At 43.5% G+C, this 27,603-nt stretch overlaps 2 protein-coding genes across 6 annotated transcripts in view; one reads left to right on the forward strand and one right to left on the reverse strand.

Annotated features, from left to right (window-relative positions):
* The window catches only part of tasp1 (taspase, threonine aspartase, 1), a 31,327-nt gene extending 19,743 nt beyond the window's left edge, over positions 1-11,584 (forward strand). For 3 of the 5 annotated variants that reach the window (XM_040034343.1, XM_040034342.1, XM_040034345.1), the window contains 4 exons: positions 1,720-1,827; positions 3,104-3,177; positions 3,325-3,457; positions 10,134-11,584. In XM_040034343.1, coding sequence (XP_039890277.1) covers positions 1,720-1,827; positions 3,104-3,177; positions 3,325-3,457; positions 10,134-10,378 — 560 coding nt within the window. In that variant the 3' untranslated portion in view covers positions 10,379-11,584. The remainder of the gene's footprint in view (positions 1-1,719; positions 1,828-3,103; positions 3,178-3,324; positions 3,458-10,133) is intronic. The other 2 variants (XR_005696200.1, XM_040034344.1) reach the window with 2 other exon arrangements.
* A 3,766-nt stretch (positions 11,585-15,350) lies between these two features.
* ism1 (isthmin 1) lies at positions 15,351-26,409 on the reverse strand. The gene is given in 7 exon segments (XM_040034346.1): positions 15,351-16,733; positions 17,039-17,128; positions 17,274-17,417; positions 18,936-19,203; positions 20,031-20,081; positions 20,083-20,247; positions 25,280-26,409. Coding segments are annotated over 7 exon segments (1,374 nt in total). The 5' UTR covers positions 25,418-26,409; the 3' UTR covers positions 15,351-16,215.
* Between the last annotated feature and the right edge of the window lie 1,194 nt (positions 26,410-27,603).

A 27,603-nucleotide genomic window follows, 5' to 3' on the forward strand; every position in this document is an offset into this window, starting at 1 on the left:
GGGATGAGCAATTTTAAATAGTATTTTTGGGCAAAAACACATCATTTGTTCCCATTTTTTTAGTTGAATAGATGCAAAATCCCAAATCTAACATAGTTTAACAGGCATAAAAAAGTTTTTTTTTTGTACCAAAAGAGGTAATTTTTATATACCCAAACCTTGGCATATCTCAGCGTGGTGTGCAGTGTGCCGTTAAAAATTTTGATGAAACTCGTCAAGTGGGTTACAAAAGAAAAGTGAAAAGAAAGACAAAAGAAGTGGCAGGTCTAAAAAAAAAAACAGTATCTATAGCAAATGAACAGCATCTGAAAGTAAGAAACAGGAAAAAATCCAACACAGACCTGACACAGGACCTGAGGGATACATCTGACTAACAGCTGATCCATCTACTGTTCACCAAAGCCTCATCAGGAATCGTCTCAGTGGAAGGGTAGTTGTCAAGAAGCCATTGTTAATGAAGGGAAACGGGGAGAAAAACTGAAAATCTGCAAGAAGTGGACTGAAAATCAGTGATAACAGGTCTTATGAAATGTTACATTTCTGGTTCAGTGTATGAAGTGTCAGAAAAGGGAGAGTGAGTTTTGTGTTTTACAGCCATATTTAAAACATGATGGTGACTCAAAACCTTTGCACAAAACCGTAGATAGAACACGGCAATGTCAGGTGATTCAGTCTATAGCAGCGGTCCCCAACCCCCAGGCCCTGGACCGGTACCGGTCTGCTGGTCTACAGAATAAAACACTTTTAAACACTTCAAAAAAATATTTTTGTTTAATGCTAATAAAAGATTGTAGTGTCATAGACACACCTGCCAAGTACATATCAAATGGGGTGATATTTCAAAAATGTTCATTTCTGTTTATTTATTGTTAAATTCTTGCTGCAGGCTAAATAATGGAGTTTTTCATGGAATATTTTGTCTTTTTGAAAATGTAGAACAAATATCTGTTTTTGTGTGTGAACGCTGTCCAAGCTACACAAACACAGACACACACACACACACACATAGTGTTTTATAGAGTGAAGGGAACATTACGACATGGAACCAAAATCTGAGTGAAATGCAACAAAAGAACAATGGTATGCAGACACAACAATATTTATATCAGTTGCACCAAATAGTCCTGTTTTCCTTTGCTCATTGCTGTGTTGAGACATTTCAAGTCATGCTATAGCTGTTTATAGATTGTTTTTTTCCAAACCGAGCCCTTTCTTCTTTTATTGCGCTAGGCTAATGGCCGCGTCCAAGTTTTTCTGTATATACAACACCTCATTGAAGTTTGTCTCTCCTGGAATTTAGTCAGGGAGCAAGAACGGCCCTTTCTTTATGTGTTATTAAAGTCAGCTGAAACATATTTGAGCATTATTTAGATCTTAAAATGAAGCCTTGTGTTATAACAGTACATACAGTATGTAGAGTTAAAATGACACTACCTGTTATTCACTATTTCTGGGTTAAATCCTGATAAAACTGATGTAATTATTTCAATTTGTATAATTTGGATATAAAGGGAGAGAATTGGATTGGAAAGTTGTGTTGCTCGTACATCAAAGGTTGTGTATTGCCTAATTATGTCATGCTATGCTTGGTTTTATGTTTTAGGGTTGGAAAACGAAAAAAGTATTATTATTGATTAAAGAGAACCTTTCTTTTCCTTTTTTTAAACACATATGCCATTTTCAATCATCTTAAATGTATTGTTTTTCCTCTGTGTCCAGGTTCACCCATTCTGGCCAGTGAAGATCGTGTTTTGGGGGGAGTAATTGTCTTGCGATGTTGCAGATGTGTGGAGGCTCAGCCGTCTCAAAATTTTCAGGGTATACTGGGTAAGATGTTAATAATTTCAAGACTTGGCTGGTTAAATTGACAGGTTGGTAATAAAATAGATAAACAGACAAAAGTCGTCTCTTTTCGTGGCAGCTGCCAGCATCAGATGGTTCGTGAGCCATATATAAAAACTTTAAATCCAAGCAGACGGTAGTAACACTGGTGTCCAGTCCATCTCCTCCGTGCCTGCGACGGCATCATTACAGAAATTTACGTTACATTTTTTTGATTGGCAGCTGGAATTTAATTTACAGCTGTTCCCTAAATGCCGCACATGACTGCAGTAGTTATGAAAGTACAAAAACAAGAAAAAGACAACTTTGATCCAGACTTCAAACTCGACACTGCAATTCTTTGGGTTCCTTGCAGTGCACCCACCAAGAGTGAAGTGGTTAGGATGAAGTGTTGTTGAGAAATGTGAAGAAAGCACAGACATAGGGTGACTCCTTGATTTATTAGTGAGATGTTAAGACAGAAGAGAAGGCACTGTGGCTTTCCTGGCAGGTGGTCTGTGTTTTAACTTGCACAATCAGGCTTTGGTTTCACACCCTTCATCTCAGATTTAAGCAGAGACCTCCCACTATGGAATCAACCACTAATCTTCAGAGAAGTGGAGGCCTTCTGAATACTGCCAACTGATTGTATTGATAGATTTGGTTTCTCTGCCCAGAGCTTAGGAGAATGATCCAACTTTCTGGATTTCTACTATTATGGAGTTGACCTCAGTGCTCATTGTGTCCAGTTCAAAGTTTGGGCTCTTTATGTTTTCATAAATCTTTTGTTTTAACTCCAAATCATGGAGTGCAACATAAAACGTTAAGTCTGCATGGATAATAAAATATTTTCAATTGACACTGAATGATGTGCTGACCCCGTTTTGATGTTGTGTACGTAGCGCAGCTTTTGTGCTGTGTCACCTACCACAGATTGCTGTTGATTTACATGAATAAACATCATGTCGACCACATCCTTTTGGTGCAGTAATTGAGTTTACATTTCACCTCTCAAGTTCTGCTATTCTATGCAATTATGTCACAACTGCCAGTCATATATTTTCATTGTAATGGGCATGTTCAGTGCTAAGTCCACCGGCTCACCCGCCTGATGTTCTTCTTCGGCAGGATTACTCATTTCTGTTCGCTTTAGGAAATCGAACCTTTCGTTCTGTATGGTTTCCTGTTTCTATCAAACCTTTGCTCCGGCTGCTAAATCTGTGTATGGATATTTGTGTATGAAGACTTGGTGTTTGTAACCTGTATCTGTCTTTATTTACAGTGGAGTTCCTGTGGAGTCACACCACAGAGAGCATGTGTGTTGGCTACATGTCTGCCCAAGATAGCAAAGCAAAGGTGAGATTTGAATTAGCCAACCAACTAAACTGAAACATATTATAATTAAATACAGTTTTAAAGTGAGCTTACAATGGTTGCATCTTTGACCAATGCCAAAGGCTTAAAGCTGGCTTTAAATAGCTTGTCTCCTTTTTTAACTTTCAGTTCAAAGATTTTTTGGTAGTTTATGGAATATGCTTCGGTCCTGTGCATTGTGACGGGAACTTTTGCCCACGTTCACCAAACAGGAGCCACATGGGTCCACCCTCCTCCCTCAAGAGGGTCCAGTGCTTTATGAGTTGAGTGAATGAAATGAAGCATATTTTGTATTTTAGCCGAGCACTTTTTATTTAATTTCTTATGAAAAACAAAATACTTTTTCTTTTCTTTTTTTTGCGGTGGGGTGCATTGTGTATTGGTATGGTATACTGGGTAATAAATGTCACTTTTATGTCTGCTGTCATAGAATGATATTTAAAAAAGGCATCTCTGAGCCCTTTTAAGATATTGTTTTACATAAATGCTGTGGTTTCTTAAGCAGTAGGGGCCAGTGGCCTGGTCTCCTGGCTCTAAGTGGAGTCTCAGCTCGCACTGATTTGTTTGGCTAATGTATCTTTGTCACTCTGTATGAAGAGAGGGCACTGTTGTTGAAGTCTGGTTCAGATTTCAAAGTGTTTGTCCTGTGTCCCCTGGCTCCACCTCACTCACCCGTCTTTTCCACCCTCTCTCTCTCTCTCTTCTTTCCCTTTATTTCTCTCTCTCGTGGTCTGCCTCTCTCATCACCCTCTCTCTGTGGCCACTACCTGGTCTTAAAGTACCATAAAGTTTACAGAAAGTCATGCGCCACTGGGGATATCAGTATCAATCTGCATATTTGTCAGATGTGCTCTGTGCATGGGGCTCTGGGATGGAATGTGAGCTTGCACGCTGTCCTGTCATGGCAGTGCCAATAGAGAGAGGTAAGCAGAGGACAGTGAACATAAAGTCCCTGTTTGTAACTCTGTTTTGTTTGCTTTGTTATGTTCAATTTGCACTCCTCCACCTGCTCTCCCTCCGCCCCACACACTCACATAAAGTTAACATGTGGGGTGGGTTTACTGCTGCTACAGCAAAATGTCAGTTCCATAATCATTTGTGAATGATTCAGCCATAAATAAAGTACAACATCAAAATCCATCTGCTGCTATTTTTTTAATGTCAGTGACAGGTAGGAGGCATTAAATCATCATGTGACTACTGAAGCACAATATGTTTTGATATTAACCAGATAATAGAGAAGAATTTGATTCCCAAGACAACTAGCGTCATGAAAGCAGGATTCAAATGTGGTGGTCTTTTACTGTTCCACACATTTTCTTTTTGCCCCTTTGGCTCAAGCTGCTGTGTTGACAGAGTTTGAAGTAGTGCAGTGTGCTCGGGAAGAGCATTTGTAGGCTACCCTTTAATCTAAACAGCAGAAACGTCTAGGGTCTGGGTCCCAAAGAAGCACTCAAGTAGCTTTAAAATCTACTGTGGTGAAGTCACCAAGCATCACTCCATTGAGATATGCATGCAAAAATGTTCTTTGTAAAATGCTTGTGTTCAGTGGGTGGAGATCCAGAAATATCATCTGTCAGTAGTGGTTTCTGGGTCTCTTGGGGGAGGGTATCCACTTCCTCTTGTGGGGCGATTGGTGATACAGTGATATTGGAGAGTGCAGCCAAGAAGACAGCTGCTCCACCAAATCTCACACGGCTCTAACAGAGACTGAGTAGCTTGTTGTTGTGAAACTGAAGTTATGATGTGTCTCTGTGCCTGACCATCTGCATACCAGAGCAATGTGGCTATCCTGTCCTTTATGCCTCCTGAGAACAGAGCCAAAGAGGAGCACTTTAATGCTGCCGGGCTCCAGTCGTGTCTCCTGTGGTCCCTAGAGTATGGAGGCACAGGAAGTGCTACCTGCGTGTCTTTACGGCAGACCTGTGATGATTCTGGCTAACAGGCAGGAAGCAGAAGAGAATAGGCTATGAGTTTGGGGGACATACGTCATCTTGAGAGGGAGTATTCAGTTCAGTTTAGGTCTTACTTTGTAAGAAGAAATTTTTTAATTTTAATAGTATTTTGGATTTATCAAGGAGCCAATTGAGAGAAGCTAATATGGGAGAAATATGATTTCCTTTTCACGTCCTGCTGAGTACTTTTGCCTAATAATGCATTACAGTAGTCCAGTTTAGAATTTTAAACCTTCGGACCGAACAGGATGTTTCTAATTTTAGCAGTAGAGAACAGATGGAGGAAGGCAGTCCAGTGTATTTGTTTAATGGGACTGTTATAGGATATATCCTCATCAAAAATGCTCCAAAGCGCCTCACACTAATATGGAAGGCTAAGGTCAAGCTATCAAGAATTAAGAACCAGGTTAGAAGGCCAAGTCTGATAACTTTTGTCTGAATTTGAAAGCAGAAAATTAAACATCATTCAGGTCTTTATGCCTTTAAGAGTTGCCCGCACTTTAACTAATGTATTTGTAGCATTTGACTTCATAGATAAATACAGTAGGGTGTTATCTGCATAGTAATGGCATTTTCAAATAAAATTGGCTAGGGGAAGCAAGTATAATGCAAAGCCTTAGTCTTAGAGTCTAAATCTTGCTCTTTAGCACCAGGAGCAGAGCAAGTAACAGGGAATGAGTGCCTCTAGTGAAGATTTGGCTGACTGTGTTGCTGTAAATCTGTTATAAAGAAAATCAGTTGTATGGAGTCATATTTTGATTTGATTTTAGTCGGCTGGCCTAACATTTCTGAGTTTAAGCCAATTTTCTGTGCATTTGGTTGCCTGTTTTCTAAGCATAAAGAGTCACAGCCATACACTGGCTCAGCTGCTGTTCAGCAGACATTCCTCCCATTCCTATTCGCTGGGCATTTCAAACCACCCAGAGTCCATCTACTGCTGCTTTTCCACGATAAGAACATGAAAGAGCTGGGCAGGAGTATTTAGGCCAGAGGTCAGGTTGGATTTCTATTCTTTTACAGTGTTTTAGTGAGATTTACATGCATGTATTTTTTATGACCGATCAATATCTAGATTGAATTGCTGCAGGCCAGTCAAAAAAAAATCTCAGGCCAGATTGTTTGACACGGCTGGAAACTCTGCTCCGGTTTTTCTTTCTTCTCAGTCAGATGTTGTTTCTAAGGAAAGTCGAGTCTGCGTCCTAATCTTTTAGACGTTAGACTGTGAAATGGCAGCGGTGCAGAAGAGTGAGAGCATCTGGTTTTATTCAAACACTTACCTTTGTTTGCATTGGATAGACATCAGAACATCAAGCTGTGTTTTACAGAAACACACAAAACTGCACGGACAAGCCAGTGGCGGTACTTCTGAAACGGACCATTGTTATATGATGATTGTCATGATTGGACAGATGAAAGAGAAGTAAAGGATCCACAACACAGCGAATATGGCTCGGTTTCCTCCTTGTGGACATCATTACCACTATAAAGATTTTTAAGGCCAGACACAATCAAATGGCGTGCAACTCAGGCCTTATGGTTATTGTCTGCTTTGTGTATTACACGACAGACGTCTTTTCTTATGTTACATGCTGTTTTTATTATCCATTTTGCAGGGAGAATAAATAGCATATGATTGTTTTTGTTATTTATTTTTATATTTTCAAAGAATGTGGAAACCACAAGAGAAAAACAACAGCGTAGTCATAGAGCTAAATTTACCCTTTGGTCTATGCTGTGGTGTTAATGAGTGGCTTCTCCTCACTCCTAAACACATTCATATCTCCAAAGAATGTTGTTTTTCTCTGACAGATACAATGGAAATGTGTTTTTCATGTGATATTTTAACTCAGTCGTAGTCCTGTCATGTGGTCGCTTTAGTCACAGGGTAACGAACTGACAAGAGGCTCACTGTAGGTTTGCATGCTGTCATTTTCTTTCTGTCTGTCCTGCCCCGCTGTCACATAATTCTACACCTCATTGCTTTACTTTTAACCTGTCTGGCTTTTATATTTAGCTTGTGCTGCTTTTTGCAAGCCTGGGTTTTGCATCAAGGAATCATTGCAAACTAAACTGGAAGACAAGTTATGTTGGGGATCGCCAACAGATGGTGTTACAATCACGGTTACAAGCTCCTGTTTTTAATTAAACTGGTTATCACCGGTTGCTGTGAAGTGAATTGGTCACTGATATTGACTAGCACAGCGACAAGGTTTGAGTCTTAGCATTTGTATTAATGAGCATAATAGCTAAAAGAATGTATTGTTTTTGTTCTTGTGAGTCAAATTACTGCTGCAGACTAAAATAAGTTATTATCAAGGTGATAAGGAGTATTTTTTCAACTGATGGTAGTCACTAAGTTTGGAAAAGGCCTGTATACGCTCACCGTCCACTTCATTGGCTACTTTTGCCAATGAAAAGTCTGAAGGCAAAAGGACCTCGTGGCGTAGATTCAACGAGATGACGGACATTTTTCATCAGAGAGCATTTTTTCAGTCTTCTATTGTTCCATTTTTGTGAGCCCATGTGATCTCTACTCCTGGTTTCGTGTTCCTAGCTAATTGCATTGACATCGAGTGTGGCCTTGTGCTGTTATAGCCCATCTGCTTCAAGGTTCAGCAGTCAAAGATGCTCTTCTGCATACATTGGTTGTGGTTATTTGAGTTACTGTTGCCTTAGCTCAGCTTGAAGCAGTTTGACTATTCGCTTCTGACATCGACGAGACCTTTTTACCCAAAGAACTGCTGCTCACACGATGTTTTCTCTTTTTCAGACCATTCTCTGACAACCCTAGAGATAACTATGTGGGAAAATCCAAGCACATCAGCAGTTTCTGAAATGCAGGCCAGGCCGTCTGGCACCAGCAAACATGGCACATTCAAAGTCACTTAAACCACGTTGCATTCTGCATTCGTCAACATTCTGCTGCTCAATTTGAATTTCAGCAGGTCGCCTTGACCATGTCTGCATGCCATGTGATTGGCTGATTAGGTATTTGCATTAATGAGCAGTTGAAGTACCAGTCCATAAACCGTTAAGCATTTAACCAAACATCGAGGTGGAACGGTTGTTTATTTACAGTATTTCTGTTTGCAGTTGTTTCTCCACACTTCACAGGTTGTAGTGTATTTTTTTCATTCATACCTCCCTTTTTTAAAACTAATATTTATACCTTTTTAGTTTTTGATTATTCCTCCAGATAGAGAGAGACCTTTTAAATATGAGTGAGCTTTTTATTGTTTGCACATAAGGCTGCAGCATTATTTGTCCGACTTGTGCCACCAAAGTGTCGGGACATCTGTTGTGTGATTTCTGAGCCTGAAGCATCCTCGCTACTTTGTCCCAGTTCATGTAAAACACATGCAGTGCTCTTGGCCCTGCAGTGCTGTCATTACTCACTTGTTTGGTTTACTGAGCCTTTGACTCTTCCTGCTGACTAAGTCGCGCTGTCCTTTCTGTCAGCTAAAAGCAAAATTAAGATCTTAACATGTGGCACGAATTTGAATCGGAGTGGGAGCAGGGCACAAGATCATTGTCAGACACATGCACGGATATATGCATTGAGAAAGCTAGCAGGTAACTGCACACAGTTTGAGCTGTATAGTCAGTGAGGTAAAGACTTGTTTGCATGCCAAGGAGAAAAAAACATCTGAAGGAAAACATTTAGCTTGTCAACATTAGTTTATTATAACTCACTACAGACCTTCACTCAAAACCATTTAAATTAGGGCTTTCCTTAACCTTGTCCTCAGAAAATGAAGGGAAGAAGATGAGTCCAGAAACGTGTACTGGAGGCAGAATGGGCCCCTCAGAGTGTTACCATGTGTGCGTGGCCTTGTCTGGCTGTTGTCCCATTGAAGTGACAGTTGCCCTCAGGGTGCTCTGGGCCATAGTTGCTGGCTACACAGAAAAAGACCAGTAGAGTCCTGGAACTGAAAGAGAGATGTCAGGCCAGTTCAGTGCCCCGGTAAATAAGTGGCTGTATTATTCCCCTAAGGCTAGAGCCAGCGTTACCCTCTGTGGGAAGAGAGGAAGGAGCATGACAGCCATTATTGGCGCAGGGAGTGTCGGTCACCTTTGATCCCCCAGTGGAAGTATCACTCCCGTCTTCACAGCTGTGTTTGCCCCTTCCCTCCTCTTCTTACTCCTTTTCAGTGTTTGCTCAAACGAAAGAAAAGAAACTCAAAAGAGAAAACACCAGCAGTTTGTTCTCTTTCTCCGTTTACTCTGTGTCTCTGCAAATACCGACTTGGCACCTTTGGACTTCAAAGGTAAAAACGCATGATGGCACAGTAGTAGTGTGTGTTTTTGCTCCCTCTGATTGCATTGTATTTATTTTTTCTAGCTTCTACTTAGATGTGTCCTTTCATGTAGCGGTTTACACATTTGCCTAAAAAGGGAAAGATCCTTGGTTTGATCCCAGGAGGAGACACGAATTCCTTTTGGGATTGTGTCAGGAAGGGCATCCAGCGTAAAGATCTGTCACATCAAACACGCAGAGCTATCTGCTGTAGGGACCCCTTGAATGATCCAAAAGTAGCTTCTTACGTAGATACTTTCTCAACATTTCTGTTTACCCACCAAGCAGTTAAAAACTTCATTGTGGTTGTGTGGTTTGGTTGTGCCGCTAATCTCCGGGAGCTGTGCAGCATCAGGCGTAATGTGTTTGGGTGCTGGTGTTGGATTTGGAGTTCACTGAGTGGGATGCAGTAGTTAAGCTCGGTGCTAAGCCACTCTCACCAAATACTGGCTCAGAGGAAATTGTTGGGCTTTTCTCTGAAATCGGTATTAGAAGACCTTCGTTTGTAAAGTGCCCTGAAAAAGCTTATGTTGTTCTTTGGTGCCAATTGAACTGAACTTTGATGATTGTACAGGAATCTAAGAAATCAAAATCCTATCAGCATTTCTTTTTCTCCATATAGATCTGCCTTTTTCTTGACTTTTTCTTTTTCTCATTGTGTGAATGTTTTCTTTTGCTGCCTGCAGACACACATATCCAGATTGCCACCTGGGACAGTTCCTGGACAGTCTTTGGCCATCGAGGGAGGGGTGTGTCGGCTGACGGGTGTAGTGGAGTGAAGCGTGTTTTCCTTCCTTCTGGGCTTCTTCAGCAATACTCCAATATAAACTCTTCCATCCACCCTCAAATACACACACACACACACACACACACACACACACACACACACACACACACACACACCACCCTCACCTCCCCATGGCCTTTGTGATGCCAGAAGTAATAAGGTTTCGCTGTTTAAACAGGTGTCCAGGAAGGAGGGAGGAGTGTTGGCTTCTACTTAGTGCACTTACAGGACTTCCCTTTGCCACTGTCTGCCTCCAGCATGTACTCTATGCCAATTTATCCCCGAGCTCTCCAGTGTCACCTGGACTAGACTTGATGCACCATTGCCTTGATGCGCCGTTTTATGTTCTTTTCTTCGTTACTGTTTTTCAACTAAAAGTGGCTTCTTTCCTTTTGTATATAAGCTATAATTTTGTTTTTTTTGGCAAAACAGGGTGGATATTCATATTATTTTATATTACTGAACAGATGTGACTATTTTCAAACTTTTAGGAATTTCAAATGCAAAACCTTGTTGTGTTTTTCAAATACTTTTCAATGTTAAAAAGATGTCAGATTGCACCGAGTGGAATGCCTGCGACTCGAGGTTATCAGGAATGAAGAATTAAAGCTGCAAGGGTTGGACGGTGACACAAAGCCTACTTAGTTTTCCACGTACAACTTCCACACATACTCGTACACACATGCTCTTATTAATCCTCCAGCGTATTGTTTAATGTAGCATCATGTGCATCTTTGATGAACTTTCTAACCGTTTCAGCCATAGACTTTGCTTTGCTTTATTTTTGTTTTTTAAATGTGAATACTTAGATACTGCATGTGCAAAATCCACAATAAGCCACTTTCTTTTCTCTGATGTGCAGAAATGCTCAAGAAGCAGGAAGCTATGCACTTCCAGAGTGATGCTTATATATACATATATATCTATATATAGTGCTCAGGCAGCAACATTTGACCCAAGCGCCAAACAGGACTGTTAGTCATCATATAGAAATCGCAGTTTATATTTGTACAGTCCCAGTGACAGAGACGTGTATTTTCTTGCTAAAACAAAGTACAGTTAAAAACTAATGTATGCATCAAGCCCATGAAATGGTGCTGTCGAGAATTGTACTTGAAAAGAATAATTGTCTGAATTGAAACTTTTGTTGGGATATTTGGTTTCTCTGGTTTTGCTTCTTTTCTTTTTTTCTTTGCTCAGACTTTCAGTCCCAGCAAAACCACGGTATAGCTTGTTTATTGTTTACTTGAAAAAATGCAACTAATATAAAATGGTATAAGCTATGTAAATCATACGTGCACCGCTTTCTAAAGTGCTCAGAAGGTAAAATAAAATGTATGTTGCTACGTATCCGCGTCTGTCTTTGAGTCCTTTTAAACTCCACGGCACGAGGCGTATTCTCCCAGCCGTACCTTTTTTCCGAAATAAGACGCTCACTGCTATTTGGAGAGCAGTTTGTGTAAGCCCTCGCAGACAGAATAAATATAATCTAAAGTGTGGACTCCCAAAAATGTATAGTCTGAGAATAAATTACATGCTGGAAAGTAACTGAAATGGGAACAGAAAATCTGCAGGAGGAGGAAAGAAAAAGTAGAAGAAGAAAAGAAATGTGTTGGTGAAGGCATTGAAATTTTCCATTTTAAATGTTTCTCAAAATGTGTTTTCTTCTTAAGTTGTATTGTTTTGATCCCTCATAAATAAACATTTCGAGCCTCTGATTGGAGAGAGAAGCTATTTATCTGATTTGTATCAGGCTCCGGGGCAGGGTTCGTCAAAGTGCTAGCCCTCGCTCTGGATTGTGGTCACTGTAGTGTCTAGGAGGAATGTGCAATAGAGCTGCTCAAGAAGATAAATATATATTTGTTGTTTGAAGGCAGAAATGCCTCCCTGTCAGTGCACCGTGCCTGCTTGTGGAATGCTTCCCAGCTAGTTTTCCAATCACATGGAACAGGTTACAGTCATTAGATGTTGGTGAAGTGGAATAATATGCAGGAGTTGGATGGCGAGGTTGCTTTGGGAGGTGCTGTGCGTGTTTGTTTTTATTCCACACTTGCCTCACCCTGGGTTTCATCTCGAGAGTCCATCCAAATGGACACGTGTTACCTTTCCCCTCACCCACCCTCCCAACATTGTCCGTCAGCTCGATCATGTGTTATTACAGAGCGCCCCCCTTTTCATCAAAGCTAATCTGTGTTGCCGGGAGACCCTCTGCCCCATTCAGCTCCAAACCTTCGCCTTCAAACATCATCCCTCTTCGTCCTGAATCCCCTTAGCTTTGAAAAAGGATCCTGGGTCTTTAAAAAGTGGACCGTGATCCTGAGCCATTCAAGGTGTATCCAGTGCCTCGCGCTCAGCAAGGCTCTTAAATGCAAAACAGACGGTGGAGCAAATAAAGATCAAAGGCAGCAGCCTTGCCTGTCTGGCTTGCTGTCCTCACATGCCAAGCGGTGCTGTCACAGTGAGTCATGGCCTTGCAGCTTCCGTGCTCATGCTGACCTCCCCTCCTTCACCACCTCAGGGACACCATCCCGTCGACACCGCTTTTGCTACTTTGTGCCAGTGTCTAACATCAACACGTATTCACAGAGGGGGTTGAAACCAGGCAGTGCACGTGGCTCCCTTAGAAACGAGCCCTTAGAATACTCACTGAGACCTCACAGCTTTTATTTCCCTTGTTTCCTATATTGATTTCAAAGATGTTGTGTGTGTGGTACTTGCATTATTATTATTTCTTTGTTAAGATCCGACTGATTTAAAATGAACTCTGTCTTTTTCAAATACTCTACGTTTGCTGTTTTTTTTTTAAATGTATTTATTGTCTCATATAATTTTTTTTGTTTGTTTAAATTGTGCATCTCTTAAAAAATCAGCTCTGCAAAGTTGTGATCAGTGCACTGTTCAAACCAGCAGATCTTCAAGTGGACCAGACTTTGCCAGTACAGAGCTTGTATGTCTTTAAGGCACTTCCAGTGTCATCTCTGTAACTGGAAGACCGTACTCCATGTATGTTTTGTAGAAGGTGTCTGTGGGATGGACACGTGCATGTGGATTTACTTTTGACCTATAGAGGGAATGAGACAAGAGCAGGTGTCACAAAACGTGTGTTCATGAAGTTGCTCTGTCATCGTTCTGCCTCAGATGCTATAGCCGAGGATCGTGCCCTCTCAGCAATGTCGTCGCAGCAGGGGTTGAGCAAGGCACCGTTCTCAGAAGTTCCATATCTGCTCGACCTGTTTGTTCAGCTGTACGAGAAGGCACTTACGCCCCTATGCCCCCATGACCCACTCCCTCCTGTGTCGCTGTGCCACAGATGAGAGCCTGTGACGGGCAGAGTGCCAACGGCCCGTCCTGTGTTACAAGCGGAGCATTGCTGGCGAAGGTTGGGGTTGGGAGGTGGAGGGAAGGTGGCTGCTAGATAAGCAAACGCCTGATCCAGGTCAGCTATTCCAGATTAGAAGACGAAAGACTAACCTTTTAATTAAGTTTGCCGTGCAATTAGAGCCCTGCGGTATTGTGGCCCAGACACTTCCTGCATTGTGCTACACCACCCATAAAGTGGCAGAGCTAAGGCGGCGAGTGAAGGAAAGTGAGGGAGAGAAAGAGAGAGGCTAAAAATGGCCCCACCACATCTGCACCACACCACAAAACAAAGAGATGCCCAATTGCCACCATATAACCTGGCTCTTTAACTCCCAAAGCATGGCAAACAAACCACCTGAACTTGTCTTAATGTGAACCATTTCTAGGAAAAAGCCCACAGCAGAACACCTAAAGCTTATCTTGATGTAGTACGTGAACACATCCAAGTTTCCACTGCTTTCTTCTTTCTTTCTTTTTTGTTTTGTTTTTTACTCCCGCAGTTCGCTGAGAACTCCCAGAGCCGACCCTGTCAAACTTGGTCTAAAATTGTTTAAGTATATTGGACGTGATTTCCTTCTCATAACAAAAATAGAGACAAAATCCCAACAATCATATCTTGGTGATGCTTAATGAGCCCTTTCGGATCCTTGACAATATACCACTAATATGGTGCTTTGCGTCCTTTGAAACATACCAGAGTAGACTCGTGGAAATAGTAACACAAAAGCGAGGCCTCGCTGACACCCTACGGTCAGCACAGTTTATACATTTTCATGCCAGTTACTCTCACAACACTCAATCTGCTACGCGGGCTCGAGAAGACGGGGCAAAATTGTGCCTTGTGTTCACGGGGGAGGGGAGACAAAACGAGAGATGAAAAATGAGTCGGGTGTACGAGTAATCGCCTGCTCTGGAGACACGTGGAGCCTGTCTGGAGAAGAGATACTGGGTTAAGGTGGGGTTGGAGGTATGTCATCAATTTGAGCTTGGCACTAATGGTTCAAAATAAAGACGAACACCCCGCTTTGATCTTCGTGGCCTGTTCACTAGACCTGCTGCTAAAGATAACGATCCATGCAGGTTACTGTAATCTTAGCCTTAAACCGCTCAGGAGGAGGACAGGAGAACAGGGGAAGAATATCTACATTTTAATGGAATGCAATTTGCAGTGAGTATTTGAAGGTGGGCTGCTGATAAAGCATCGTGTTTGAGGAAAAACAAGACGAAAAAGGCGTGCGGAGAAAATTTCTACGAATAGTGGGAAAAGAAAAAAAACTAGGCGTTTGCGAGTTGTGCCTGAGGGGTGTGGAACGTGCTGGGGCCTGCTGCATTATAAAGACAAGCCCTACACCCAGCCAGCTGTGCTGCACACAAAACTGCAGGAATGAGGGCACCATGAATGGCTTTCTCTGTGTGACAATGACTGCAGCATTCAGTGGAAAGGCAACGGTCAGGGGTCTCAGCTGCAGAGATGCAGCACCGAGTGTGTGTGTCTGTGTGCGTGTGTACACTGAGAAATTACTCAGGAATGTGAGGATACATGCCAAAGACAAAGAATTTGCATTCTCCTCGCCCTCTGAAGAAATATCACAATCCCATCAAAAAGCCTGTCCCGACAGCCACACTGGATAGAACTAATTAAAGTCTTGTGATCGGCTAAAGATGCTTTTTCTTTTCCCGCTGATGCCAAGGGAGAACTGTTAGGACTGTGTGATATGGCTTGAAATTTCAATTTTCTATCATCTTACACATTCACTGGCTTTAAAAAAATTTATTTATAGATTTATATCTCAAAATAACAAAAAAAGAAACATTGTCGCGTACAGTTCACACATTCTTTCTGCTCTATTTAACCCTAACTTGAGACATGGATACGCACCCTGATGGCGAAGCATGAGCCAGAGAGGAATCTCAAATTTGGCCGCAGACGCTCGACTTAAACTCAGCTACGACTTAATAAATACTTTACAAAAATAATGCAGGCTTTTTTTTTTTTACAATGAAGATCTGCCTCAGAGACACACAGTTAAATTACGGGGGGGTAAATGAATGAAAATGAAAATGTGTGCATGCTAAATAAACAATCAAGCGTACAAAAAAACCTGGATAACTGTGAATGACGAAGTTAAGGGAAACTGGGTAACACATTCCTGAGGGAGGTGTCGTTATTCTATTACCACAGGTCTCTCCGATCCGAACGAGCCACACACGCACACAATCGACACGGGCACGATAACAATAACAGTTCTACAATGACAGTTTTCCCTTTTAAGAATATGAAGTCAGTCCTCCCTTTAGTAACCAAATCTCGAGTTACAATTGGCAACATAATTACTGACAAAATTTCATTTTCATTTATTAAAAGTGTAAAAACCAAATAAAAAAATAATCAGATAAAAAAGACGTGATATTTCACGCCTGGTTGTGATGATGTTGAGAGAAGTTCCTTGTGAGAAAAAACAGGTTCTGACTCTGTTAGAATTCTTTGTGGTTCAATAAGAGCAGTATGTCTGTCCTCAGAGCCTAAAAGTTCACGTGTTAATTGACCTAAAACAGAATTAAAAAGGGTTTCAGCGCCATTTCTGAGGTTTAGCTGGATATATGGGCAGTGTTTTTGCGGGCTAGAATTCCCTTGCCTCTTCAAACTGTTTGTAGTAGTCCTCATCCTGAGGGTTTTCTGGACACGTCTGCCCATTGTTTGGTGGCCTTGCCTGGTTGTAGCGGCTCCAGTCACCTTTGCAGATGATCCAAGGCAGGATGTCCACCTTGTAGTGAAGGTCGGCAGAGAACTCGGTGCTGATTAGATTGGGTGTGCCGGCTCCTTTGCCGCGGGTGATGAGCTTCATGTTGTCGTCGTAGCAGCAGTGCTGCGCAGCCAGCGTGGTGGATTCAAGGGTCAGCATGGAGCGGATGCAGTAACGAGCCGTGGGCTTGTAGATCTCCAGCTTCTCTTTGGGACCGCTGGCGTCTTTCCAGCGGAAATTTCTGCGCGTGGGGGCGTCGTATACGTCCGCCGTGCTGTAAGCCACCTCGGTCGGGTAAGAGCAAGGGCAGCTGGGAAGGTCGTTTGCCACCTTGGTCATGTATTTCTTCAGGAAATCACTCTTGCAGTTCATCCAGCGCTCACAACTGTCTGTGTCTGGAAGAAATCAGGACACAATTTCTAACACTTTCCAACTGCAGAGGATGAAACCAGAAGTGAGATGTTTAAAATCAAGGTGTGCTCGCTGAGTTTAGTAAGAACAGAAAGCAAAGAGGGAGTGGGCAGCTGCATGCTGTGCTCTTCCTGTCCTGTTGCACAGTAATGGATCACAGCGCGAGCATGAGGAATGCTGAGAGTGTGCAGGAGCACTGCTGCCAGATGGAAGAAAATGCCTTTGATAGAGTAAGAACATCTGAATGAAGGATAGTGTGGAGTAACACATGAGGAGGCAAAAATCTTACCAACTCCAAAGAGCTCTGTGGCATTGAACTCATCTGTTCCAGCTAACAGGCTCACTTCAGTAGCTGCCGTCCTGAAGGCATCTTCAATACCTTCAGAGAGATGAAAGTACAGTGAAAGCTGGATCAAAAGATGAAAGACCACTAAATCAACACATGGACATACATACCATGTGTCCTTACTATGAATAATGTCTTTAGTGATGTGGGTTTTTGTCTGCTATTGATAAGATTTTACCTGGGCAGTTAGGCATGTCGCAAGTTCTGGACTCGGTGGCTGTGCAGGCATAACCGCATGACCTCGTTCTCTTCTGGTTTCCGTTTCCACAAGTGACACTGCACGCTGACCAGCTACTCCAGTCCCCCTCTCCATCCATGTAGTCTTGGATCAGAGAGAAAGAAAGAAACATCCTCAGCCCTGTTGCAGGCCATATGCTGAACTTACATCAGTCTAGCCTGGACAGTTTTGGATACGGGCAAGTGAGGGGGTTCGCTCTATAGTGTGCTCCTCAAAGCACATACAACATATGCTCATCTATCCACATGCACATGCTCTCTGTGCTAATGCAAAATTATTGTGTCAATGTGCAATTTCAGTGAGCCAGTTAAAGCATTTTGGAAATTCCATAAAAAGCTTCTGTGCATCCAGGAGACAATTTAAAAATCAACGTTTTCTTTGCTACCTGAGCATCCCAGGCACAGAAGCACCGGATGCCACTGAGCTGCTCTGTCTGTGATATATTAGTTTGAAAATGGGAAGTGAAATGGGAAGAAATTATTGTTTAAGTTCAATTATCATTGAGCCCATCACCGTTATGCACATACATGGAAACAGTTACATGAGGCTCTACGACCACCTCACTCCTCTACCACCATGGCTGTACCGCACACGTGCACACGCGCATCTTAAAAGCCATACTCCATTGATGAGAAGAATTAATGTGGGCATTTTGAGGTGGAAGTATTTCTGGCTTGGTTCCAACCTTCCTATAGGCCCCCCGCTGCCATCTGCCCCTCATTATGAGCTTTTTTTGTATGAATACAGGCCAGATAGGCTTCTTCTACTGCTGCCCTTTCTCCCCTTTTAAAGCATATTACAGAGCTGGGTGCCAAAACTAACCAAAAATCAAGGAAAAAAATGGATAATAACCTGTGCTGAGACCACAGATGAGACGATTGAGTGGATGATCCTCACTGCCTGTCCACAATTATGCTTATAAAGTTTAAAGCCGAGACAGTAATGATGATAAAATATTCCCTCGTCCATTTGTGTGGTATGAAATGACCGACGAATGAGATCTGACCACAGCGATAAGCCAGAAACATTAATCGCGGGCTTTGGTTTTACAAAAAAACAAAAAACATTATATCTCTGGCAGCCAAATCACTGTAGTGCAAGTGAATAAAATGAGATTTTCCACAGCACACGCATTCCTGTTCAACCACGTTGGTTTGGGCATGCTACAACACGGGCCGGACGCATACTGCCTGACAGCGAGCGTAAATTCTTCACCGGCAGATTTATCTGTGGGGTTACTTTGGGAGAGTCTTGCGAGGACGGTGTGGCGACTTTAACGGCGCCTCTGGCCCGGCTCCTGCTCCCGAACTTTGATGTAGCGAGGCGTTTAAACCGTGTCACATATCGAGCTCCACAACACAGAGGAATCCATCTCATAAAAGAGTGTTAAAGGCTTCAATCAAGGGCTCCCAAAGGCTCGCCTGGGATGACTGCACTTATTATGGTGACAGCTTAAATCAGCAAATCTGCAAATTACAGATTCCACGTCAGACGACAGCCATGTGTTGAAACGCCGAGGACTGGTGCTCGAATAAGACGCGGCCAAATATTGTGCAGCGTGCGTAAATTTCCCTGTAAACACACACACACTGTAATCCTCACCATATTCCGTTTGAGCTTTGCTTCCCCTCCTGTCCCAATCTGCCGGTGGCCTGAGGAAGTTGCTGTCCTCTGTGTTGCTCCCATAAGAGCGCTCATTCTCCTCTGTTTGATGAGTGGAGGAAGACGAGGAGGAGGAGGAAGAGGACGACGACGAAGTGTGAGGCCACCAGTTCCTCCAGTTTGGCGAAGCCCAGTTGGGCTTGGTTTCCTTTCGGAGGCCTTTCTCTGGTTCATGGCCCTCTAGTCCATCCACCACTTCAATGGTCACCTGCATTAAGAGAAGTCGACTCAAAGTCAGTAAGAATTGAAGAATTGAACTATCGATGGTGGCACTTCCTGGTACCCCGACACACAGAGTTACCCACTCCCTGTTTTCTGTCCTCACACATGTGCCTCCCAGATGAGGGGGGAACTCTACCCCTGCCCCGCAGTCACCCTCCCACCTCTCGGGCTCTCTCCACCTAAACACAAAGTTCAAAGGGCGATTCAGCCTCCTCCAGACCATGAAAGCCAGATGAATCTCAGGATCAAAGACACCCCCCCACCCGACCCCCCCTTCTCCCATAGCCTCACGCCCTTGCTCAATTGGTTGCTCTGCTCTCTTCCCACATCTTGAGATGTTAATACACTTTGTTCGTGCTCAGATCTGGCAGCGATGCCCTCAGAAATGGAAAGACCCCCTTGCTAGATTAGACAGGAGAATGATTTAAACATGGCAGCGGTTACTCGACCATCTGCATCACTGAGGGACTTATGGGCAAGGGTCTGCCGCACATTTACATAAGCTGCTGTCTGTCTCCCATCACACGGGTTAGCAGTGAAGCATTGCCGGTTAGCATCTGCTTTTCAGCTGTCATTATGATCGACGTGAGACTTCACCGTGTCTCTTCAGCTTTGCTGCGAGCCAGGAAGTGTGAAAAGGGACATGGGGGGCAAAAGGAAGGAGGAAAGGCGACAGAAGGGGGTTAACGACGTGCGCCAAACTATCCTCCTTCTTCCTGTTTGATCTTCCTGTCCTGTGTGCTTGAGTAGTCTTGTCTTAAGCGGCAAAAAGCGGCAAAGCATGCTGGCAGATGGGGAAACACGTGCGTTTACCTGAATGTTGGGATTCTGTCCATTGATGTCAGCTTTGGAGAGGTCGGGGAAAGTTGTGCAGATCTAGGAGGAAAGCGCCGGGGCCGTCCTTGTGTACGCTGCCGCCCTGTGCCCAGGGGAGGGTTGCAGGCCGATGGGCCAGTCGGTGTTCTGGACCAGACCGTCGGTCTTGAGGGGCCAGCTGGGCTGAGGAGCTGCTTTTTGCATTTATGTTGTTCTGTTGAAGACAGAAAGGAGGGCAATGTTAATTTGTCATCACTTTTTAAAAAAATCGAATTGGTTTGGTTTGGCTGTAAAAACTAAGTAGCCCTATATGTAAGAAATCCAGGGTTTGCACACTCAGCAACATTAAGATTGATCTCTCGTGTTGACAGAGGTTCACTCAACCATGACCTCTGTCATAAATCCTGCAGACAGTGGACTACTGGGAGCCCAGAAAGAAGGAGCCACTGGGATAAACATTCTGTGTGTCTGCCTGCTTAAACCAAAATATAATCTGTCAAGAACTTGCATTCAGAGCCAATGTCACAGCTAGACTGTATATTTTTCCATTTTTAACTGACAGAGTATACTTCTGCTTTACCATAGAAATATAACGTAGACATATATAGCATGTGCTGATGGTGGCTGGGAGAAAAGAGCCATGTAGGACCTATGGTTTTCCTGCTTTGGGGCCACACAGAGAAACCTAAGCAAACATTGCAAAAATAATTACATCTGCCATCTTGTAGGCAGAAAAACATTTGGTGCACTGACAGGAGTGTTGTAAATTCATCCCAGAAGGACACTTGAGGCGTTTGTCCCCTATCAGGTATGCACAGAAGGAGCAATTGGACAGCCGTAAGCAGTCGGCAATCATCCCCGTTGTGGGGTGGCAGAAAATAAGATCAAAAAAAGCCATCAATCACGCTCCTTGTTTTCTTTTTTCACGTCTCGTTTCTTCCTGCCTAGTGTTTTTGTGGCCAGGCTGAAGCTTGAGAATATGGCAGCGGCGCTGTACGGTTGCGGTGGCCAGTCACAGACAAAGTGTCAGCTCAGCCACATTGTGGTGGGTATAAAAGCCCCCAGTGGAGCTGTTTGTGTCCAGCCAAGGTGCACTCCGGGGCAATATAGGCGCTGTAAATGGAACGGCACAGCAAGGGAGGAAGGATTATAAATGTAACTTGTATTCAAGCGAGGCGGCTGCACAGAAAGACTTCCACATCCACTGAGCACTGCGTTCCTTAGTTCAAAACCAGATGGAGATAATGTGATAATGGATTTCAAAGAATTTTAAAACGTTCAAATCCCATCTCTTAATTTGAGCGATTGCTTTAATTACAACGATTATACCGCTGGCCATAACTTTGAGAAAGAAGAGCAGATGCATCTAAATTGTTGCTTTGAACCACACACACACAAAAAAGGTTATAACTTACATATGACGACAAGTTTTTAATGACAATTTATGTCCACAATTGTAAAATTTGACATTCTGAAAAAGGAGATTCCAGCTAAAAACCACAGACGTCTTCACAACCAGCCAATTACGGCAGAGAGCTCAGTACTGGAAAACATCATTCCAGCAGCGTCGGCTATCGACCCTTTATGCGAACATCACAGGGCTCTCTTTGGATGTATCACAAGTACTTGGACTTTGAGATGCCCATGTGATAACCCTGCCTTTCAAGTTCCCAGTCTTCAGATTTCAGTGGCTGTAATTGAGCCCCGCTGAGGGAGGAGGAGGAGGAGGAGGGGACGAGGGGGGGCAGCCCTGAATGCAACACTCACAGCTTCAGTCCACTGTGTAAATGCAAGCACACATCTGTAAACAAATTAAACAGGTGTGGTTGATCTTATCTGGGAGACCACCTCTTTTTTTATACAAATGCTATGAAAAGTTACTTTTTTGCCGTTTCCCTGCAACTCATCGTTTATGGAAACTTATCCAAAGACTCTAAGACGATTAATCAAAGCACAAAAATGACTTTTCCCCCACGTGTTTGTCTTGCAAAAGAAAGCATGGAGGTAGAAATCTATTTTTTTAACCATGAAAACCCAGTCGCAGTGTTTACAAAGAGATTATTCCTCAATTATGCCATCTAGTCATATCAGAATCTTCTGTTGTTTCATATTATGGGTATTTACAGACTTATTATTTAGTCTTGACACAAATATGAATACTTTACAGTCAATCTTTAACATGTTCTCCATTATGCTGGAGTCACTGCTGCTCAGTGTTGAAGCTTGCTGAGCTGCAACTCGATTGTAAACACAGAGTTTGGCAGCTAATAGGCAAATATTGGTAGTTTAGCAGCACTAATTCCACCTAATCTATGGCTTAAACATTAATTATATTGCAAACAAGGGGGGGAAGCACCATATTACAGAACTTTTTTCCATTTTTTTCCATTTCAAACTGAAATAAATGTGAACTATTGTGCTGCACTAAAAATAAAAGCAGGCATTTACTATCAAATTGTATTCAGTAAATTTTCCACTGTATCCATTTGCAGTAAGAGCCAGCTTAAAGATAGTTTCCAGACTAGATCACTTAAAGATTGTTGCTCAAATGTCACAGAAAATGGAAGGAGAGTTTTTGCTTTGCTGTGATGGCAAATTGTGTCTCTGTACATGTGGTAGACCTGCAGTGGATTAAAAACTGAGCTAGGATCACATACAGAAGTTAAAAACGTGGAATTCCCAGCCTGTAGATACTTCACTTCAACATCCCTGTTATTTACAAATCACTTGGTCTTATCGTTTCTCTCTCTGCCACCAAAGACCAAAGAAACATTTACTTTTTCTGGCCGTCCTCACAAAGTTGCAGCCGTCAGCTTGACTTAATAATTCATGTTGTTTCATGCTTTCCTTTTGCCTTTGAACAGCCGGCTTCTCGCTTTCCTTGGTGCCACGAGCAGAGATGATGGTTTTCTGACTGCCATTGAGCATTGAACAGCATTCTGACATCATCGGTCACCAATATAAGCTGCTTTTTGTCGCTCTAGATTTCCGTGTTATGAGCTCGGCAGTGTTGAAGGACAAGTCATGAAATGTTACACCCCCAAATTATTGATTTTATGTTTTTTTTCCCTACTTGCCACTCCAAGAATGTGCTTTTTTTCTACGTCTAACTTTGCTCTCATACAGTAACAGTACACAGAAAAAACTCATTTGAATGTTAAAAAAATCAGCAGTGTTCCCGATCACTCATCTGAGATCCGCCTCGACAAAGTAAAATGCTTTAATTTGAAGATCAAAAGTGACACACAAGTCTTTGGTTCGTCTGGGGGGCCTCCCAGGATGCCCCCACCACCACCCCACCCCAAAAAAAGCCATTAATGAACACTTGCACACACAAGCCACCCCCTTTACATCCTCACAGTATCTCTTCTTCTTGTCCCGCTTCCCCCTTTTTCACTTTGTGAGGGCTGCTTAAAGGGGCATGACTCTATTTTCAATTGGGAGCAACTCAGGGGTCCTTCCCCCTGGGAAGCTGGCAGGAAATGAAGGCCGTCCACATTGTGCCAGATGCTTTTCAACACTACGCTTCTGTAGGTGGAAGAGAAAATCATCCTTTCCCTAGTCACATGGCGTACCCAAATGTTTGCTTACATGAAGAAACGGTGAAGATACAAGCCATGGAGGACCTCTTGAAAAGAAAAGCACAATTTCATAAAATCTGACTGCATGCATTTTCATTTTTAAATTTAACTGATTTCCCGCAGCCACAGAGGCCTTCCTGCTCCAGCGATGATAATAAGCCTCAGACAAAAGAGTTTTCTCTTTCCACTTCAGGTGCATGGAGCTGCATCCTGCCAATTGTTCTTCTGTGAATGGCACTTTAAATATGACACCTCGGGATGACAATACACCCCTTGGGCTGTGACAAGCACGGCTGAAAGATGACATCACGGTCTTCAGTGGAGGGTCAGTGAAGCGTATCTGCAGTTAGTCGCAGCGTTCGTGAGCAAAGAAAATTTACAAAAAAGAAACCTCAAGGCTCGTCTGGCTTCTTCGTCACAGGCCACGTTCTCCCTTGTAAATCTGGACGAATGTCAAACGGGATCCTGAAGCTGGGATATAAGTTGGCATGAATGAAGTTTATTTATCTATTTTTACTGCGATTCAGCTGGAGAAACTCCCTGCTACTCCTCATCCGATCCAGCATTTGGCCATGTGACAAATATTCAATAAATTCCTAGAATATTTCCTCAGCTTTGCATGGCCTTATATCCCACACAACACGGGCTTGTTTGGCATATACGCGGGTGTCACAACGATGGCAGTGATCTGGTGAAGTAAAAATTCTTTCCATTCATTTCCCCTAAGCCCCATTAAAGCATTTACACAGGGATACCATTCCAGTAGGCATAAATACCCATTTATCACCAGGAGAAGAACAAAGTATTTCAGTAGCATGCTAAATATACATCAAAAAGCAGCTGAAGGATGCTTAACACTCTCTAAAAAAGCCTGTTGATCCCAGACCCGTCTTAACCCACAGGTCAAGATTTGGGGCTCTGCTGGAGACTGTGCGCTTTATGCTTTATGTTAAAATGAGCAGTTAAAACCATTAAACCTGCCTTAAGTGCTGTCGTGTTGACAAATGTCTCCTCCAGTGAACTTTTGTTGGGACGCCTTCTAAAGTGGACCACAAGCTTTTAGCAAAACTGTCTTTTGACCATAGTGTCTTGAGATTCCCAAACTTTACAGTCTTGCTTACACTAGATTACACTAGATTTAAAAAGTGAAGTTTAATGTTTGACCTGAAGCGGGTAAATGTCATGACTTGTCCTGCAAACACACCCTGGGCAGGAAGTGGGCACCTTTAGGGCTTCAGCTCTGACCCCTCTGCCTTATCAAGTGTTGGCCTGGATGACAGTGATGAGCCTGTGATGACAGAGGAGTGCCTGCAGCTAGCATTTAAATCCCCGACAACAGGGAGGTGTGTCTGGTGTGGGGCACTGATCTCTGACCCTGCCTCATCTTCTACCCCTCGGCTGGCTCACCACAGATCCCCGGGGGACATCCCGTGCGTATGTCAATCTCCATTCACTCACAGGACAACCCCCCCAGGTAATGAAGGTTTGTTTTACCTGGGCTGCATAATCATATGAACATTTGATCAGAACCATCTGCGAGTGGACACCCCTCAGATTTCCCAAATTTAGTGTCAAATTTCCCTGAAGATGTCTCCTTATGGAAAAACTAAACTAAACTAAACAAAAAAACAGCAACGAGGCTACTCACAGATTTCCCCCACTCACCTCTGTAAGCGCTGTGCTCTGATCCAGGCTCACAGTTACATTCCCTTGGGGAAGCGGATTGCTCCGCAGCACCGTGATGTGCAAGGTAAGGAGAAGAAGTCCCAGGAGCAAGAGCAGTTCCGCCGCCAGTCGCACCATCCTCTTGACGCGACCGCTCTTTGGAGCCCGCGGTGTGGTCGGAGCTCCGACTCCGCCTCCTCCCGGTGCAGAGACTCCAATCTCCGGATCCGCCGGGGACGAGGAGCCGCAACACCACTTCGAAGCCACTTCGGGAATCACAATTGCAAAAAAATAAAAATAAAAAAATAACAAAGAATGAAGGGAAACGGAGCGGAGGTGGGGCAGCAAAAATAGTTGAGAGAGAGACAGAAAGAGTTTTTAGTTTGGATCCAGTGTTTTTTCTCTGCAGATGTTTGTATTGTCCTGCGTGAAGGTTGTCCCTCTCACTGAAGGTTCACAAAGTTTGATCTGAAGACAAACGCGGTGAGCCAACGCTGATGTGCCAATCAGTGCGGTGCAGCGAATCCTGCAGGGCCGATCCAGCGTGCAGCATTAACGCTTTCCTTTCTCCGAGCTCGGGAAACTTGCAGCCCCGTGTCTCCCCCACACGCTGAGCCTCATGCTTCAGTTTCCCCAACTTCCACCTCAGCCGCTTTACGCATTTCTCGTCATGTGCGCGCTCCGCGTTAACCGGCGCATTCTCCGGTGAGCCCTAACTTTGGAGGGAATAAAGCAAAGTGCAGGTAGTTTAAAAAGTAGCTCTTCACTGTTCAAACTTCTCGACGGAGTTGTGTCTGCTTCATAAACAGCGCGCATCCATCCTGCGGGCCCCGCAGAAACGGAAGACTCAGGCTCGCGTGCGTCTTAACGAGTCGTAGGCCGCTGGTGGAGAGAAACCGAATCACACTACCGACACACGCTGTACTTGTTGTGCGCTCTTGAGGTGGTTTTATACCAAACGCCCCCGTGCAGGCGCCCTCCCCCCGGTTAACTCTTTCGTCCCTCTGAACCAGTCCTCGCAAAACTGAAATCCGGTGGAGCTTTTCAAGTCCACAGCATTCCTGAGAAAGGTGAAAACTGAAACACCCAGAAAGTATATTGGTACCCTCTGCTTTCCGCTGCAGGCGATTTCCAAAAGTGCGCTCTGGTCACCTGATCAAAATATTTAAAACAGAAGTAAATTTTATAAGTTACATTTTCTTAAAGGAGCATGTTTGATATGTGAGATTAATTAATATGAGATAATTTCTTATCAAATCAGACAAGCAGGAAAACCCCCCACTATGTTTGGACAATGGAGACTTTAAGTATCCACGGTGGTCCTGGGAGGCTCAGTGGTATACGCAAGCGCCTCGCAGCGCAGAGGTAGACACCCAAAGCGGCTCTGCAGGAGGTCTGCACATGTTGGCGTGTGTGCAGCAACAGCAGCAGCAGCCACGTCTCAGATTGTGGAGAAGGTGTTGTAACATCTCACTTAAGCAGGACAAATGGTACATAATGTGATTAGCTGTTGTGAGACTATTTATTGTCCGCTTCAAAGGACAGGCCGCTGTGTCAAATTATGCACCAAGCAGGGCCGCTCGCTGCTTTAACGTGGGTGACAGCTCTGCTTGATCCACTTGGCCCGGAAAAGACCACGCTTTCCGTGTCATCTATCACCTGACGACGACTAACAAGATCCTATTACCTAACGGTCATAAATGATTTGTAAGCGTCGTAACAGCTAAAATAAGAATCATCCTGACATTGGTTTTCGTGGCACAATTCAACCCGCAAGAGAAAGACGCTTTATTTCTGTGCATGCGTAATCTGGGATCTTGGTGTAGGATAGCGATGAGTGAGAAAAATCCACAGGTCTGGTGAACTGAAGCCCTGAGTTTACCTCTACTGGTGTAGCTGCAGAGTCTCCTGATGCCCGTTTGCACCAGAACGCATCATGGTCATTCCAAAGAAATCTAATGACCAACGTTAGGAAATAAAGAGCAGGTGCTTGAAGAGTTCAACAACTTAAATATTTAATAGAGTACCCCTGACATCATGTATAGAACCCCATGAATATCTGATGAGGCTGAGTTGGGTTTAAAACACACAATAAATGCTTTCAGCTGTCTTCTGCATTATTGCCCCAACCTTGACCTTTTTCATTATTTTCCCTTAAATCAGTAGTTTCCAGCCCAGCTCTACTCCAGGCTTCAGTCTTTCTTAGCCCAGGAGAAGCATAGCTGTCCAAAGCGTGCAAGTTCTGTCCTGTTTCACTTCAGATCTCTCGCTCTCTTTTTTAGAATAGAAAAATCTCTGTCTAAATGGAAAACAGAGAGCGGTAA

This window comes from Simochromis diagramma, unplaced genomic scaffold (genome assembly GCF_900408965.1).
Source record: "Simochromis diagramma unplaced genomic scaffold, fSimDia1.1 OVJJ01000481.1, whole genome shotgun sequence".
Classification (NCBI taxonomy): domain Eukaryota; kingdom Metazoa; phylum Chordata; class Actinopteri; order Cichliformes; family Cichlidae; genus Simochromis; species Simochromis diagramma.